The sequence below is a fragment of the Heptranchias perlo genome, chromosome 14 (genome assembly GCF_035084215.1).
Source record: "Heptranchias perlo isolate sHepPer1 chromosome 14, sHepPer1.hap1, whole genome shotgun sequence".
NCBI classification, from domain to species: Eukaryota; Metazoa; Chordata; class Chondrichthyes; order Hexanchiformes; family Hexanchidae; genus Heptranchias; species Heptranchias perlo.
The window spans coordinates 42,307,398-42,324,461 of record NC_090338.1 but is presented as its reverse complement, the minus strand read 5'-3'; the positions used below and the strand labels follow the sequence as shown (position 1 = coordinate 42,324,461).

Sequence of the window (17,064 nt, the reverse complement as noted above, 5' to 3'; positions counted from 1 at the left end):
AAAAGGGTGGAAAATAAGCTGTCGTAGTGATGAACAACATATGGAGTTTAAAGTTCAGCTTTGGATTAAACAATATGCCAACAATACTAACAGTTTGGTTCAGCCTGAGCAAATAATCAGTAAGCAAGTAATGAATTGACTGTTAAGGGCCAAAAATTATAGCTTCAGTCGTCTATTCTCCAATTGGAGGAAACATGGCTCATATCTACAACTTAATATCAGACAGTCTGGTGACACAGACACAGTTGTGGGTTTGAGGAAAATGGAGGAGAGCTAGAGTTCGTGATCATCAACATACATATGTTGATGGTGGAAGCTTATTCCAGGCCGATGGATGATAAGCAATTAAACAGCTGCAAGGCTGTGTCAAGACTTGGCATGGGCTAGCAGTAAATGTGGAACAGGTTGACAGGCAAATTAGTGCTGGGTTGTCTTACCATGGCAACTCCTTAAGTCATGCCATCTTCTTCCACATTTGTTTCTAGCTTATACAAGTGCAGTCACAATATTGACTCTGGCTCGCTGCCCTCCCCTGTCCTCCCCTCCCCATCCCAGAAACAGCCACTCATTACTTTAAAAAGTTGCTTCATATCCTTCAAGGGCTCATGTCACACAATTCGTCCTGTCTCCTTTGACTAAATTCCAACACCTGGCCCATTTCAAGCAGGGAGCTTGCTATGCATAGCTAATTTTAGGTCAACCAAAACCAGTGTATTTAGACTGCTACACATTACCCCTTTGAGTCTTGAATTTATTTTAATAGCTACATAAATTACATGCAGTACTCCAATTTGTACTGAAATCTAAAATAGTTCCTTGTGAAACTGATTAAAAAGGCAGTGAACTGATAAAAATTTAAAATAGTGCAACAAATACTGTCTTGGTACAGTACTTAAAGGGTTAAACAGAAACACAAGGGAGTCTCTCATTCTTCATGCAGTATAATAAAAGCTATATCTCTTAATAGTAAATATTAATGCAATCTCATTTGCTACATAAAACCTACAAATTACGATTTTAGGTGTCAATGGAAACTGTATTGCTAATGTCATTTATATTTTGGAAAACAACCGTTAATGGCTTTGAGTTTTATTACTTACGGATGCAATGACTATGCGCATTTTAGGTTCATTTCTTGGATTTCTACATATAAAGAATGAGAAACTACAAGTTTGTGATCTCTTCTTACTCGAAGGAATTACAACATGCCACCCATATCAATAAATGCAAAGATAGAAATGTACTAACTTGATTAGAGTATCCACCTAAAGAAAAGAAAGATGCAAGATGAGTTAAATAGGAAATATAGCCAACAGATAAAGCTTACCAAGAAAGCCAAAATAGAAAATGGCAGTATAAATGAAAAAGCTCACAGTAGAGAGATACAGATGGAAGAATGATCTGAAAACTAGAGAAGGAAGACAGTCCAGAGTAATACTCTATCAATGGTTAATTAATGTCAGAATAATTGTAACTTTCAGGTTTGCTGAAAGGCTATGTTGCACTTCAGGTTTTCATTTTAGTAGTTTGCGACTCAAGTTCAAATATCCTTTTCATATGCATTGTCCCACATGTGTGAAAACAGTAGAGAAAAATCAATGAAACAAAACACATTTCCACTCTTCTGGTGATGCAGGAAAAGTTAGCAAAACATTGTGTGTCTTCTCTACCCATAAGATAAACAGATGGTACAAAATTCAAAATAGCATGCTGCTATAAACATCCTGAGGCACAACAGACTTGTGATAGCACTTGACTAATTAGACAGGTCTGCTGACTACATATATTAAAAAGTCACATATATGTACATCCTGCAGCTCCCTCCTTCACACAGACCACGCATCATAAAAAGATTCACAAGAGGGAAAAGTACAGTATTTCTTCTTGCCTGTTGTCTCAATACAAATAAAATATAGAACATCTCAACCACCTTATGCCGACAGTATTCACCCACGTTCTACTGGAGTCCCATATGTCAGGACATTTTGGGGGTGGGGGGGGGGTGGGCAGGGGGAGAGTGTGCCGTGGAAAAGAGCATAAGAAAACAAGGAAAATAACTGAAATAAAATCTGTAAGTGCAAGAATTAGAATACATGGAGAAGCACAACACACTATTTTTATTGTAGCTTGCCATACAGACCATAACTGTTATTTGGTCAGCCAGTCATGGAAATTAATTCATATCATATCCCTCCAAGCATTTTCTGTTTGTTATTCCCACTGTTGTAATAATCCATTTATTGTAATTTAAACATAGGTGACCCTCATGTAATTAGTGAATATTTAAAACTGACAAGAGGACATAAGAATCACCCATACGGACACTTAATCCCATTAGTATTTAATGTGCTCGCAACTCCCAAATTACGATACACAAGGCCACAGAATTGTTTTCTGTAAAACAAAAGGGAAGACTTGCATTTATAAAGTGCCATTTCACAACCTCAGGACGTCCCAATGTGCTTTACAGCCAATGAAGTACTTTTGAAGTGTAGTCACTGTTGTAATATAGGAAACGCGGCAGCCAATTTGCGCATAGCAGGCTCCCACAAACAGCAATATGACAATGGCCAGTTAATTTCCCCCCCGCCCTCCAAGTGATGATCATTGAGGGATAAATATTGGCCAGGACAACTGGGAGAACTCCCCTGATTTTCTTCGAAATAATGTCATCGGATCTTTTACGTTCACCCGAGAAGGCAGACGGGGCCTCAGTTTGATGTCTCATCCGAAAGACAGCACCTCTGACAGTGCAGCACACCCTCAGTACTGCACTGGGAGTGTCAGCCCGGGTTTTGTGTTCAAGCCTCAAGAGTGGGACTTGAAACCACAACCAGCTGACTCAGAGGCAAGTGCGTTACCACTGAGCCACAGCTTCTGTACGTTAGTGTTGAAGTGATACAGAATTAGATAAGAACCACAGATCACAGGGTGAAATTGGTATTTTGTGGGAGCGCAAAATGGGCGATAGTGAATCGACAGCCTGTTTCACACCTCGCCCGATTTTCTTTTCCATTGACTTTTGCGCTGTCACCAAAAATTAATTTCACCCCTCATTAGCAAGTTTCTCCAATTAAATTAAAAAGCTTGCAGTAGTTATATTTAATATTTTGAAGGACACTTTCTTCAGTACTCACAGGGTTAACAAACACTCACTGAAGTCAAATCCTAGCCTATAATTAGCTCATCTTTTTTTAGTTCTACATGTGTGTCTGGGCGCGTTTTTGTTGGCTGCATGCTTATTTTTAAATTGGTCAAAATTATGGACGAGAGAGTTAGGGTTTCAGTGACATGAGAACAATATTCTGCATCAGCAGCAGATATACACACTCGTACATCTTCCTGACAAACACTTGCATCAAGGCCTGCTAGCTGGAGCAGTAGGTAAGCATTCAAGAGGCCCAATATAGGCAGAGATAAATATATTCCTTTCCAAGTATGGGCCTGTGTGGGGACTCATTACTGCACACTAGTATAATATGACCCTGACCACTAAGCTCATTTATAAATTTCTTAAAAAGAATGTGTCACAACCTGGCACATATGTTACTACAGCCAATCCACAGCCCCTACACAGTAACCTTATGCCATACTGTTGCATGCACTTAATCAACATGCAACAAGCTAGATGATATTAAGGCATGTCAGACCACCTCGGACTAATCAAGTATAAATACAATTTAGGAAACAAGCATCTTTCATTTTGTGCAGAAATAGTTTTAAAATACTACACATAATTACCTAAAGTAAATAGTTTAATTAAGTAGCAGACTTCTGTATCATTTTGAATGCAAGTTTTCCAAGCAGGACAACACCACTGTTGGTGAATTAAACAACCAAAATCTTTTGGTAAATTGGTAAATGAATGTGAAAAAAAGCAAAAGCAAATTGTGAAGTTACATTCATAAGGTAGTGAACAGTGAAACATTTTGTTCATACGACTTGAAATGGCACAGCTTTCAAGAAGTTTGAAAAATTGTTTCCCTTGTTTGGGAAACTAGAATAGCTTGAACAGCCATGCATCATGCAGAAGGCATGTTGATGCAATTTATAATAATACATTGCGTGTAAACAAATAAAGGTTTTCCAGACACTTTCATAAAGGCAGTGCTCATTTGAGAGAGGAAAATCTATTACTAAATCATTGTGGGTTTTAATACCAGTTGGTTGTACTTGAGATTCCATCCAGTAGTAACAAAGCACATAGCTTTACCTAAAGAACTCTGCCCATCCACCTGAAATGCCTGAGCAGTTAATATATTTCCTAGAAATGGAATTTTTTTTTGAATAAGACACTCAGTAAATCTTAACTTAGCAATAGATCTTCCTTTCCAGCACAACAATTTTGAAGCTGTAGTTTATTAGGGTTATATTTTGTAGAGAGGATGAAAGCATATTTTTGACATACCCATTCGGATGCTGCAGGGTGGATGCAGTTGAGCTGTGTTTTTCTGTGGCTGAACCATATTTTAGGTGTGTCTGGGATGTGGGTGTGGTACTAGGCAAAGCAGAAGGTGGAGTATATAGGGATGCAGGTTTGTAGCTCACTGACTTTATTGGTGTTCCTGAGTTTGAACTTTCCGTAGTTGAAACACCAAATGGTCTTGCTGTCTTATTCAATGGCATGCTGGAGTCAAACGAGTACTTCGGAACGGAAGACGCAGCAAGCATAAAATCCTGAGCAAAAAAACACACAAATACTCAAAACACCGCAAGCAACATGCAGTTATACAGTTATCCAACAGCAAAACCCAAGCACAGTTAAGAAAGCTTCACAATTATCATTTAAGAATGTAATTACATAACAGTACAAAACAGTGAATTGCCGATTTAGAAATCCAAGCAGCCTGAACATTGATGGCCAAAAGGTAAAACATTACTATGTAATATATCCTAATAATTTGCACTTGGCCCTTGTAAAATTGTTCTCACCCCTCCATGGAGAATAGCTTCTCCACACCAAACTTGTTCAGTTGCAATACGTGCCGAGAATGTACAATTGTATAACAGTAGTCTTAACAACAATTAAGACATTCGGACAAGGGTTTTCCACTTGAATGCTCACCAACAGGATTGTCCAGTCCATTAAACTGAAAGTGCGGGGGGGGGGGGGGTGAGAAAAGGAGGAGAGGGGATTGCAGGCAGGTGAATGCACAAGTCAATTCTAAATTCACTAGGAATGAAAGTCTAGGTTAGGAAAAGACCAACAGGTCCATCAAGCATGATGCAACCTACATGAAACACCAAGCTTCCCTCCCCTAATCACAAAATATCATGGGAGAGAGAAAAAAACCTTAGGTAATCAAGCAAGCTCCAGGAGACCGCAGTGACTGATATCACTGGTTTCAGCTAACTAGCCTACCTTCTATAACGAGAGAAATCTTCCACTTGCAGGACTTGCCCAGCTCCCTTTTGAAGGCCGTACACTCAATATACGTTCTAGCAACTTATTCCAGAGATTGACGACATTCTATGAAAAGAAGTACTTCCTGGCATCGAACCTAACTCTATGCTTTTGTAATTTGTATTGCAGCTCCCAAGTCCTCTCCTGCACATCTAGCTTAAATAACCTTTTCATTTGGGCAGAATCTAATCTCCATTATTTTAAAAGGTCTTAATCATATCCCCTCAAAGTTTATGCTTTTCCACAGTAAAAACAATATCCCCCACCACATGAGGGAACCAAAACTGGACTCTGTATTCTGGATGCAACCAAACCAAGGCATTGTTCAAGAATTGTACTTCTAGCTTTATATTTAATTATCCTAGCTAAACACTAACATGCCATTGGCTCTCGTTACAGCTTTGCAATACTAGCCATGGATCTTCATGGTTTTTACAACCCTCTGGTTCTTTTCCCACTCTGCAGCCTTGAGTAGACAATCTTGTATGCACACATACATGCCAGTTATTACCCCGGCCCAAAAGCATTAAACTGCACTTGTCTATATTGAAAGATATCTGCCACATGTGGGCCTATTCCTCCACTGAATCTAGATCTATCTGCAGACTATTTTGTTTTACCTCCTAACTCTCATTAATCTTCAGCATACCTGTGGACCATTTTCCTTGTGCCTTCGTTCAGATCATTAATAAGAGCAACAGACCTAATATGAATCTTTGCAGGACTCCACTAGCGACTAGCCACCACACAAAGCTGTTACCATTAATAATTGTTCTCTGTCTACACAAATGCAACAAATTTGTTACCCAACCTAAACTGCCCGCCAATCTCACGACTGAGCACTTTATCAATGGCATTTTGAAAATCAAGACATACAATATCTATTTGACTTCTATTGGACATGAACTTTGCAACCTCTTCAAAAAAGTTTGATCAAGTTAGTGAGATGGGGATCTCCTTTTCCAGAAGCCAAATTGGGATTCCCTTATAACCTCTGCTCTATCTAAATGATCATACAATGCATCTTTAATAATACTTGCTAGAATTTTGCACATAACTGAAGTTAAACTATGGGTCTATAGCTTCCTTTTTTGTTGACTTACTGCCCTTTTTACAGTCCTTTCTTCAGTCCATGGTACAATCCCAGTCCTCAGTGAGCTGTTAAACATTTGAGTCAGTGGCTGGCATAACAAAGCCCCCTATTTCTTTTAGCTCCCTACGATGAATACCATTAGGGCCAGCAGACCAATTTGCTTTCAGAGCCCTAGTTCTAGCGAGGACTAATTCTGCATGCACTTCTAGCATCACATCTATGTAAAGCACTGGTAACTTAGCATGATGATCGGTGGTAAAGACTCATGCAAAGTAACCATTTAAAACCTCAGCTATATCTTGGGATTCCACTAAAATCTTCCAGAATTCTACAATATCCCTATAAAGCTTCCAGCAGAATGCCACAATAGCCCTATAAAGTCCTGATGGCTTTCTGACTCCTAACACAGCTAAAAAGGTCTCGCCATCACTGCCACGCATATCCGCTATGCTCTTTGACCAGTCTGATAGCAGATTTTGTTGACCTCAACTGAATCCAATACTTATCCCTATTCTCTTGATAGGCCTGGCTCATACTTGAAAAATGGCCGAGTACCTATTGAACTATTCCCTTCTTCAAAATCATGAATCGGCAACAGCCAGGGAAGAAAATTTGGAAGAGTTAACATTTGGAGAAACACCTATGGAAATTCAAATATATTTCTATCATGGATATCAGTGAGAGTGACATTTCAAAGAAAATTTCAACTTACTTTACTGTGCTACAGAAACACAAAATTAACATTTTTTGAATTGAAGACCTCATCCTAGAAACACCATGCAGAGTGTCATTACCAGCACTGCACTAGATCTCCGTTCATGCGTCTGGCAATGACCCTTAACTGACTTGACTTGTTTCACAGCTAGATGATGCAACTCCAAGGCTATCTTTATATTAACATTTCTGCATCACTGAGCCTCTGAAAAAATTTGACACACCCCTGAAATAGATTCCCATCAACACAGAAGTGGCAAAATAACTCCGGTTGTAAGCACACCAAATCCAAGTGATGCAAGATCCCATCTAAGATACCATTTCATACCACTTAGCTTTACAATAAGTACAGCATAATTAAAAGCTTGTTGCTTCTAGTAGTGTGGGAGGCTGTTAGGATCAGAGATGAATACTAAAATACAAGAGGCATGCCTCAGCTTGGTTACATCCCATAAATTTGCAGAATCAGGTTGTTACAAAGCAGAAGGATGGGTTGAGATCAGTGACTGTATCTCCACCCATAACATGCACGAAGGGCATTTCCAGTGGTGCAGAAGCTCCTGCCAGAAAGAGGTGGGAGCTTCATTTCAATTTTATAATAGAGTGACAGGGATATCATTTTAACATCCACACTTTTCCCAATTCCTTAGGCCAGAACTAGACACTCAATTTCACCCATATTAAATTGGACATCCGGGGTTTTTAAGCTGTGCTTTTGAATGCAAAGTTATTTAAAGCAAAAGCCAGTAAATTAAGTATATGGTTGCCCAAGTCTTTTTCCACAATTTTTTTTTCTGCTTTGGCTAACTAAGTTGCTGCCATGAAATTTAGCGTGGCTAATGTTTGTGATCATGCACAAACTAGAACAATGAGCTGGTGTAATTGGTCTTCAGCAGTAGTGCAAAATGGTCAATAATGAATTGGCAGCCTGTTTTACACCCCACCCGACTTTCTTCACTATGGTAATGAAAATCATATGGAGTGTAAAACTGGACGCCGAATTTTTTTTAATCGCCTGTTTTGCACTACTGCCAAAGACCAAATTTCAGCTCCTGGGTGTTCTAATGGGAAATACTTTGGTATTTGGAGGGAGGGAAGACATTCATCATGCCTTTATTTAAAGTAATCCACCATGTCCCCATTATCTGATCCACAAAGAAGGTTGCCTCCAAAGAAACCAAGGCTACTCTTCGCAGCCTGGCTCACAACACCTCAGATACATATACCTACTGAGTACATGTACGCTTGCCGCGCACAGATACAATGAGGTGTAGGCATCAGACATCACAAAATATACCCCTAGGAATGTTATAGCAGAACTTCTGATGCTCAGACAGATCAGGGGACAAGGTACAATATAGCATGGCCAACATCATGCATGCTCCCACAACTTGCCATCCAATGAGGCATACGAAGAAGGAAATGGACAGCAGAAAAGAGATGCTCTACACAAGCAGGAGGAGATTGAAACTACACTTTTCCAGCTGCTAAAATTGATAGTCAGCCTCCAAGTACCCATCCCTTCATTACTACATTCCTGCCTCAATCTTCATTGCAGTCAACAAATAAACCTTTCACCTAATTGCATTTAGCTTCCAATCGATTCACTAAGATCCCATTCCTGTCATCTGCTGACACAGTATCCATCATTACACGAATGCTCTAAACACATTGGACCCGATATTACCAGGGGGGCGGGTTGGCAGCGGAAGGGGTAAACCGCCAAGTAAAATCCGTCCGTTCCCCAAGCGATCGCTGGTAAATTGAAGCCACTTAATGTGGCTTCCGTGTTTCCCGTCGGAAACCTGCGTAGTGGGCGGACTGCGCACCCGCATCACAGGCTGTCAGCTGGAAGAGACCTATTTAAAGGGGCACTCCTCCAATGACTGCTCCTGCAGCAAAGAATCACACAGCACCATGGAACAGCCCAGGGGAAAAGCTGCCCCAGGTTTAATGATGCCTCATTCCAAGTCTTACCGGATGGGGTGAGGAGGAGGGAGATCTTCTACCCGGCGGACGGGAGGAAGTGGCCGCCTCTGCCACCAAGAAGGCACGGCTTGAGATGGCAGAGGAGGTCACCAGCAGCAGCGTCTTGCGCCCCTGGGTACAGTGCAGGAAGCACTTCAATGACCTAACTAGGTCAGCCAAAGTGAGTACATTTACTCATTCTCCAACACTGTCTTCCACATCACCGCCCCCACCGCACAACTCCTTCTGCACTGCCAACACTACTGTATCACATCACTCCTCACACCCACACAAACCTCATCCTCAACTTAACTGCACTTTTTTTTTAAATTCGTTCATGGGATGTTGGCGTTGTTGGTGAGGCCAGCATTGATTGCCCATCCCCAATTGCCCTTGAGAAGGTGGTGATGAGCCGCCTTCTTGAACCGCTGCAGTCCGTATGGTGAAGGTTCTCCCACAGTGCTGTTAGGGAGTTCCAGGATTTTGACCCAGCGACGATAAAGGAACGGCGCTATATTTCCAAGTCGGGCTGGTGTGTGACTTGGATGGGAACGTGCAGGTGGTGTTGTTCCCATGTACCTGCTGCTCTTGTCCTTCTAGGTAGTAGAGGTCGCGGGTGTGGGAGGTGCTGTCGAAGAAGCCTTAGTGAGTTGCTGCAGTGCATCCTGTGGATGGTGCACACTGCAGCCACTGTGCACTGGTGGTGAAGGGGGTGAATGATTTGGGTGGTGGATGGGGTGCCAATCAAACGGACTGCTTTGTCCTGGATGGTGTCGAGCTTCTTCAGTGTTGTTGAAGCTGCACTCATCCAAGCAAGTGGAGAGTATTCCATCACATTCCTGACTTGTGCCTTGTAGATGGTGGAAAGGCTTTGGGGAGTCAGGAGGTGAGTCACTCGCCGCAGAATACCCAGCCTCTGACCTGCTCTTGTAGCCACAGTACTTATATGGCTGGTCCAGTTTTCTGGTCAATGGTGACGCCCAGGATGTTGATGGTGGGGGATTTGGCGATGGTAATGCCGTTGAATGTCAAGGGGAGGTGGTTAGACTCTCTTGTTGAGAGATGGTCATTGCCTGGCACGAATGTTACTTGCCACTTACGAGCCCAAGCCTGGATGTTGTCCAGGTCTTGCTGCATGCTGGCTCGCAGTGCTTCATTATTTGAGGGGTTGCGAATGGAACTGAACACTGCAATCATCAGCGAACATCCCCATTTCTGACCTTATGATGGAGGGACTATCATTGATGAAGCAGCTGAAGATGGTTGGGCCTAGGACACTGCCCTGAGGAACTCCTGCAGCAATGTCCTGGTGCTGAGATGATTGGCCTCCGACAACCACAACCATCTTCCTTTGTGCTCGGTATGACTCCAGCCACTGGAGAGTTTTCCCCCTGATTCCCATTGACTTCAATTTTACTAGGGCTCCATGGTGCCACACTCGGTCAAATGCTGCCTTGATGTCAAGGGCAGTCACTCTCACCTCACCTCTGGAATTCAGCTCTTTTGTTCATGTTTGGACAAAGGCTGTAATGAGGTTTGGAGCTGAGTGGTCCTGGCGGAACCCAAACTGAGCATCGGTGAGCAGGTTATTGGTGAGTAAGTGCCGCTTGATAACACTGTCAACGACACCTTCCATCACTTTGCTGATGATTGAGAGTAGACTGATGGGGCGGTAATTGGCCGGATTGGATTTGTCCTGCTTTTAGTGGACAGGACGTACCTGGGCAATTTTCCACATTGTCGGGGAGATGCCAGCGTTGTAGCTGTATTGGAACAGCTTGGCTAGAGGTGCAGCTAATTCTGGAGCACAAGTCTTCAGGACTAGTCGGGATGTTGTCGGAGCCCATAGCCTTTGCTGTAACCAGTGCACTCAGCATTTTCTTGATAGCATGTGGAGTGAATCGAATTGGTTGAAGATTGGCTTCTGTGATGGTGGGGATATCGGGAGGAGGCCGGAGATGGATCATCCACTCGGCACTTCTGGCTGAAGATGGTTGCAAACGCTTCAGTCTTGTCTTTTGCACTCACATGCTGGACTCGGCCATCATTGAGGATGGGGATGTTTACAGAGCCTCCTCCTCCCGTTAGTTGTTTAATTGTCCACCACCATTCACGACTGGATGTGGCAGCTCTGCAGAGCTTTGATCTGATCCATTGGTTGTGGAATCGCTTAACTCTGTCTATAGCATGTTGCTTCTGTTTAGCGTGCATGGTCGTCCTGAGTTGTAGCTTCACCAGGTTGGCACCTCATTTTTAGGTACGCCTGGTGCTGCTCCTGGAATGCTCTTCTGCACTCCTCATTGAACCAGGGTTGATCCCCTGGCTTGTTGGTAATGGTAGAGTGAGGAATATGCCGGGCCATGAGGTTACAGATTGTGTTGGAATACAATTCTGCTGCTGCTGATGGCCCACACCGCATCATGGATGCCCAGTTTTGAGCTGCTAGATCTGTTCTGAATCTATCCTATTTAGCACGGTGGTAATGCCACACAACACGTTGGATGGTGTCCTCAATGCGAAGACGGGACCTCGTCTCCATGAGGACTGTGCGGTGGTCACTCCTACCAATACTGTCATGGACAGATGCATTTGCGACAGGTAGATTGGTGAGGACGAGGTCAAGTAAGTTTTTCCCTTTTGCTGGTTTGCTCACCACCTGCCGCAGGCCCAGTCTGGCAGCTATGTCCTTCAGGACTCGGCCAGCTCAATCAGTAGAAGTGCTACCGAGCCACTCTTGGTGATGGACATTTAAGTCCCCCATCCAGAGTACATTTTGTGCCTTTGCTACCCTCAGTGCATCCTCCAAGTATTGTTCAACATGGAGGAGGACCGATTCATCAGCTGAGGGAGGGCAGTAAGTGGTAATCAGCAGGAGGTTTCCTTGTCCATGTTTGACCTGATGCCATGAGATTTCATGGGGTCCGGAGTCAATGTTGAGGACTCCCAGGTCAACTCCCTCCTGACTGTATATCACTGTACTGCCACCTCTGGTCAGTCTTTCCTGCCGGTGGGACAGGACATACCCAGGGATAGTGATAGAAAAGTCTGGGACGTTGGCTGAAAGGTATGATTCTTTGAGTATGGCTATGTCAGGCTGTTGCTTGACTAGTCTGTGGGACAGCTCTCCCAATTTTGGCACAAGTCCCCAGATGTTAGTGAGGAGGACTTTGCAGGGTCAACTGGGCTTGGTTTGCATTTGTCGTATCCGGTGCCTAGTGGTCCGTCTGGTTTTATTCTCATTATGACTTTTTTAAAGTGAGATTTTACAACTGAGTGGCTTGCTAGGCCATTTCAGAGGGCAATTAAGAATCAACCACATTGCTGTGAGCCTGGAGTCACACATAGGCCAGACCGGGTAAACAGCAGGTTTCCTTCCCTAAAGGACGTTAATGAACCAGATTAGTTTTTACGACAATCCGGTAGTTTCACGGCCACCATTACTGGTACTAATATTTTAATTCCAGATTTTAAAATTTTTTTTAATTAATTGAATTTAAATTCTCCAGCTGCCGAGGCGGGATTTGATTGGGATTATTAGTCCGGGCCTTTGGATTACTAGTCCAGTAACATAACCACTATGCTACAGTACCCGTACACACCTCCCCAGTACTTATCCCACCACCACCACTCAACTCAACCCAACCCTCGAGTGCCTGTCCGTGGGGGACGCCGAGACTGCCACCCGACAAATGGCTGGTGACAGAACTTTAACATTCAGCACTCACAATAGCAAATGATGTGGAGATGCCGGTGATGCACTGGGGTTGACAATTGTAAACAATTTTACAACACCAAGTTATAGTCCAGCAATTTTATTTTAAATTCACAAGCTTTCGGAGGCTACCTCCTTCCTCAGGTGAACGATGTGAAAATTTCACATCGTTCACCTGAGGAAGGAGGTAGCCTCCGAAAGCTTGTGAATTTAAAATAAAATTGCTGGACTATAACTTGGTGTTGTAAAATTGTTTACAAATAGCAAATGATGTTCACATGCATTGCCATCTTCAGCACCTCAACATGTCATCACGCTTCAAAATTGCCTTCTGTTCTCTTACATGGCCTTCATCAACTGCCGTGACGGCGGACGGCGATTTCTCAGAGGACCTGCCGGCCTCTGAGGGGGCACCGTCACATCTGAGCGAGCCATCCACCAGCGCAGATACACACACCACGGTGTGTCCCTGTCCTCAGTTAGTTGGGGTTGCACATGGTGAGTCACCACACACGAGCAGACACTGGTAGCAGGGGCAGCTGTGGAGAATCTGCCTTGGTGGGAGCATTCTTCTCCAGGCTCTGCTCAGCTGGACACAGAAGCTGAACCCTGGGGGCCATCTTTTAAAAAGGAGAATGAATGATCAAGGGGCAGCAGCACATTTGCAAGGTACTGGAACAGGTGCCACGCACACTCTCCACAATCGAGCAGAAGATGGAGGAGTCCAACTCCAGCAGGAGTGGAATGGTGGCCCAGGTACAGGAGGGGATCTCCGAGATACTGTCACATGGACGTAAGGGCATCCCTGAGATAGTGCGGGAATGTCTGTGATGGAGGGAAGGCTATCCTCCATCGAGCTTCAAGCACAGCTCACCAATGAGTGCATTCAAGCCCTGACAACGGCCCTTCGGACTCAGGGTGAGCAACTTTCTGCCTCCTTAAACAGGCAGGCAGATACACTAGCACTGGCCTTACAAGGCTTCACACATGCCCGTCAAACTGTCGTTCAGCAGGGTGGTAGGAGTGATGTGGGCCTGGCCCAGGAGAGGGATGATGGCGAAAGGGGATGCCACTCAAAGCGCTCCCACGTCTCACTCGTTGCCCACATCTCAACCAGTACCCGCAATGCTGCCTCCTTTCCAGGTGGTCGAGTCTGCCCCTGCACAGGTGCAGGTGGAGCAGTCTTTGGAGGGGCCCTCACGGGCACCGAAGCCCAGAGGGCGTCGGCCGAAAGCATCTAATCAGTCAGGGCATGAACAAGAGCAACCTGCCACTACCTCTGCTGCAGCCACAGGGGATACACCACATAGGAGTAGTCAGAAGCATAAGGCAAAAGTTTTGTGAGCATAAAGGGGATGCACAACAGTGTTTGATGGTTTGTCATTTTTAAAAAAATTTAGATTTGATTTTTGTTCAACTCACATTAAATATTATTATTGTCACCACTACTGCCACGTCTTGGCCATTCTTGACTGGCTTGTGCAATAAGTCCCTTTCATGAGGTTCACCATGAACACCCACACATGATGCCATCCATTGGGTCACTCTACAGTGGGTGTATGTGTAGTCGCACAACTATTTTGTGCAGGAGGCGGGGGAGGGGGCTGGTGTGGCTGCTCCTCTGTCCAGGTAGTGAGGACTGGACTCTTCACACTGTTAGAGGTTAGGAGAACCGTTCACATATCAGTGACTCCCTGGCCTCGACAGCAGCCAGGTGAGCCACTGTTCTGTCCATGGGTTGCTCCTCTGCCTCATCCTCAATATGGGTGGCAGATGTGGATGGGCCCTCCTCTAGCGGCACCCCTCTCTGTTGTGCCATGTTGTGCAGGGCACAACAGACGACTATAATGCGTCCCACTCGGTCTGGTGCGTATTGAAGCGATCCCCCAGAATGATCAAGGCACCTGAAGCGCATCTTGAGCAGCCCTATAGCCTGCTCAACTGCACACCTGGTAGCGATGTGACTGTCGTTATATCGATGCTGTTGCTTGGTGGTGGGGTTCCTCAGAGGTGTCATGAGCCATGTGTGCAGGGGGTATCCATTGTCCTCGAGGAGCCAGCCCTTGCGGGTGTTTGTTGCGTGGAAGAGGGGCGGGATGTCGGACTCCCGAAGGATGAAGGAATCGTGGCAGTTGCCAGGGTATCTGGCGCACACATGAAAGAATCTCTTGCGGTGGTCACAGGTGAGCTGAGTGTTGATGGAGTGATAGCCCTTCCTGTTGATGAATAGTCCTGGCTCGTGTGGAGGTGCTCATATTGCTATATGGGTGCAATCGATTACACCCTGCACCTGTGGGAAGCCAGCCACAGCGTGGAATCCCACTGCCCTTTTTGTCTGGCTGAGGTCATCCATGGGGAAGCTGATATCATGCGAGGCCCTGTGCAACAAGTAGTCAGTGACCTGCCTTATGCATTTGTGCACAGACAACTGAGAGACCCCGGCGATGTCCCCGGTGGCACCCTGGAACGATCGGAGATGAAGAAGTTGAGGGCAGTGGTGACTGAGAGCGACAGGTAAGGATATGGTGCTTGGGCCAGCCGGGAGCATCTCAGCATGAACGAGGCTGCAGATGTCCGCGACTACCTGGCGACTGACTCAGTCTCCCTATGCACTGCTCCTCAGAGAGGACCAGGAAGCCGAGCCTCGGTCTGTAGACCCTGTGGCGAGGGTAGTGCCTCCTGCAACACCGCTCTCTCTGTTATTGCCCAGGTGCCTGTGGCGCAACACTGTGTTGTGGAGCTCCACGTGGACGGCGTGCCTGACAAGGCTGGTGATGTGGCTTGTCCTCGAACGAAGTGATGAATGCAGCTATGGCACCCCCCCCATCCTAACGGGGAGACTTTGGGGGGGTCCGCAAAGTAAGTAAATGTATTTGCACAGCAGAGTTTAGGGTATAAATTAAGAATTTTGAGTGGAAAGACAAAGGTGTTGCAGCCAAAACTTTGTCTGAAGTGACAGACTACCCTGCTGCAATAAATGAGATTTTCCTCCCACCTGTCAAATAATCCTTTGCATCTCCCACTGGCTGCTGGCTGAAACACGTCTGCTCCAACAGGGAGTGTTTCCTACAGCACAGGAAACACGCTGAGGATCCTTCAAAATTGCACCCCTGCCAAAATCTCCAGTCAATGAGGTCTGTCAGGTACCTCAACTACCTAAATAAGTATCTAAATTATCATCCCGCCAGCTGTAACTGCCAGTGGGAGTCCCACATGCGGGAGCTGCGCGCGTACCCGAACGCGTCATTGTGGAACCTGGAAGTGAGCGGGTTGGAGCCGGGCTCCAAACCCGCTCCAGGATTGCGCCATTTTCGAGGCCCCCCAACGGACCCGCTCAGCCTTCCAAAAATCGGCCCCATTTATTCCCTTGAATGCTATGTTCTCACCTGACAATTATTTAGCACACCAGGGCTTCCCTTTGATGATCGTCTGATTGATCGCTCTACAACTCAACCTAGTGTTTTTTCTACCTGTTTCCCCATGGAGCACGAGTATGGGAAATGGTTGGCTGTTGTGTCCAAGATAGGCTTTTAAGTGAGTCAGGCTTTTGACATGTGAGTTGTGTCCCAACACATAGCAACTCCTAGTCTTGCCACTTCATAGCACAAGTGGAGTCTTGAGAAGGTTTGTTTGAAAGTCCAGATGCATTATCATCCCGAGAAACAGCACCATAAACCATACCAATTCTACCCATGCCTCTGCTATTAGGCACTGTCTCACTATGTCCATTAATATATGCCTCAGCAGACCATATGGCAATGAAATTGTCAAAGCCCTAAGCAATTGCTCTCAAAATGTGATCCTAAGCTGGAAGAGAGAGTCTGTTGCACAATGAAGCCATGGCCTCTATGGCAGCAGTCTGACTAATCATCTGTATTAGACTGCAACATTTATTTACATACATACCAATTTCAGTTCAGGATATTTCCCAAGTACAACATTTCAACACTACAGACTATCAATTAACAGCAGAAATCTACAATACTTTCATAACGTGCTAGCTATTATGCAAGTGCAAAGCTTCAGAACAAAAACATCACGCTCAATTTTAATTCCTGGCCGGATCGCGGCAAAGCAACATGTGTCTTTTTCAGGGGATGGCAGCAGGCAGGCGCAGGATGATTTTAATGGCTTGGTCTCATTAACATGCTGCTTGCCAACTTCCTGACCAAA

At 44.9% G+C, this 17,064-nt stretch overlaps 1 protein-coding gene across 2 annotated transcripts in view; it reads right to left on the bottom strand.

Moving 5' to 3' along the window:
* Nucleotides 1–17,064, bottom strand: part of pdlim7 (PDZ and LIM domain 7) — a 134,047-nt gene that overhangs the window by 59,821 nt on the left and 57,162 nt on the right. The window contains exon 4 of one of the 2 annotated variants that reach the window (XM_067996346.1): nucleotides 4,409–4,677. In XM_067996346.1, the coding sequence (XP_067852447.1) occupies nucleotides 4,409–4,677 (269 nt within the window). The remainder of the gene's footprint in view (nucleotides 1–4,408; nucleotides 4,678–17,064) is intronic. The other variant, XM_067996347.1, reaches the window with a different exon arrangement.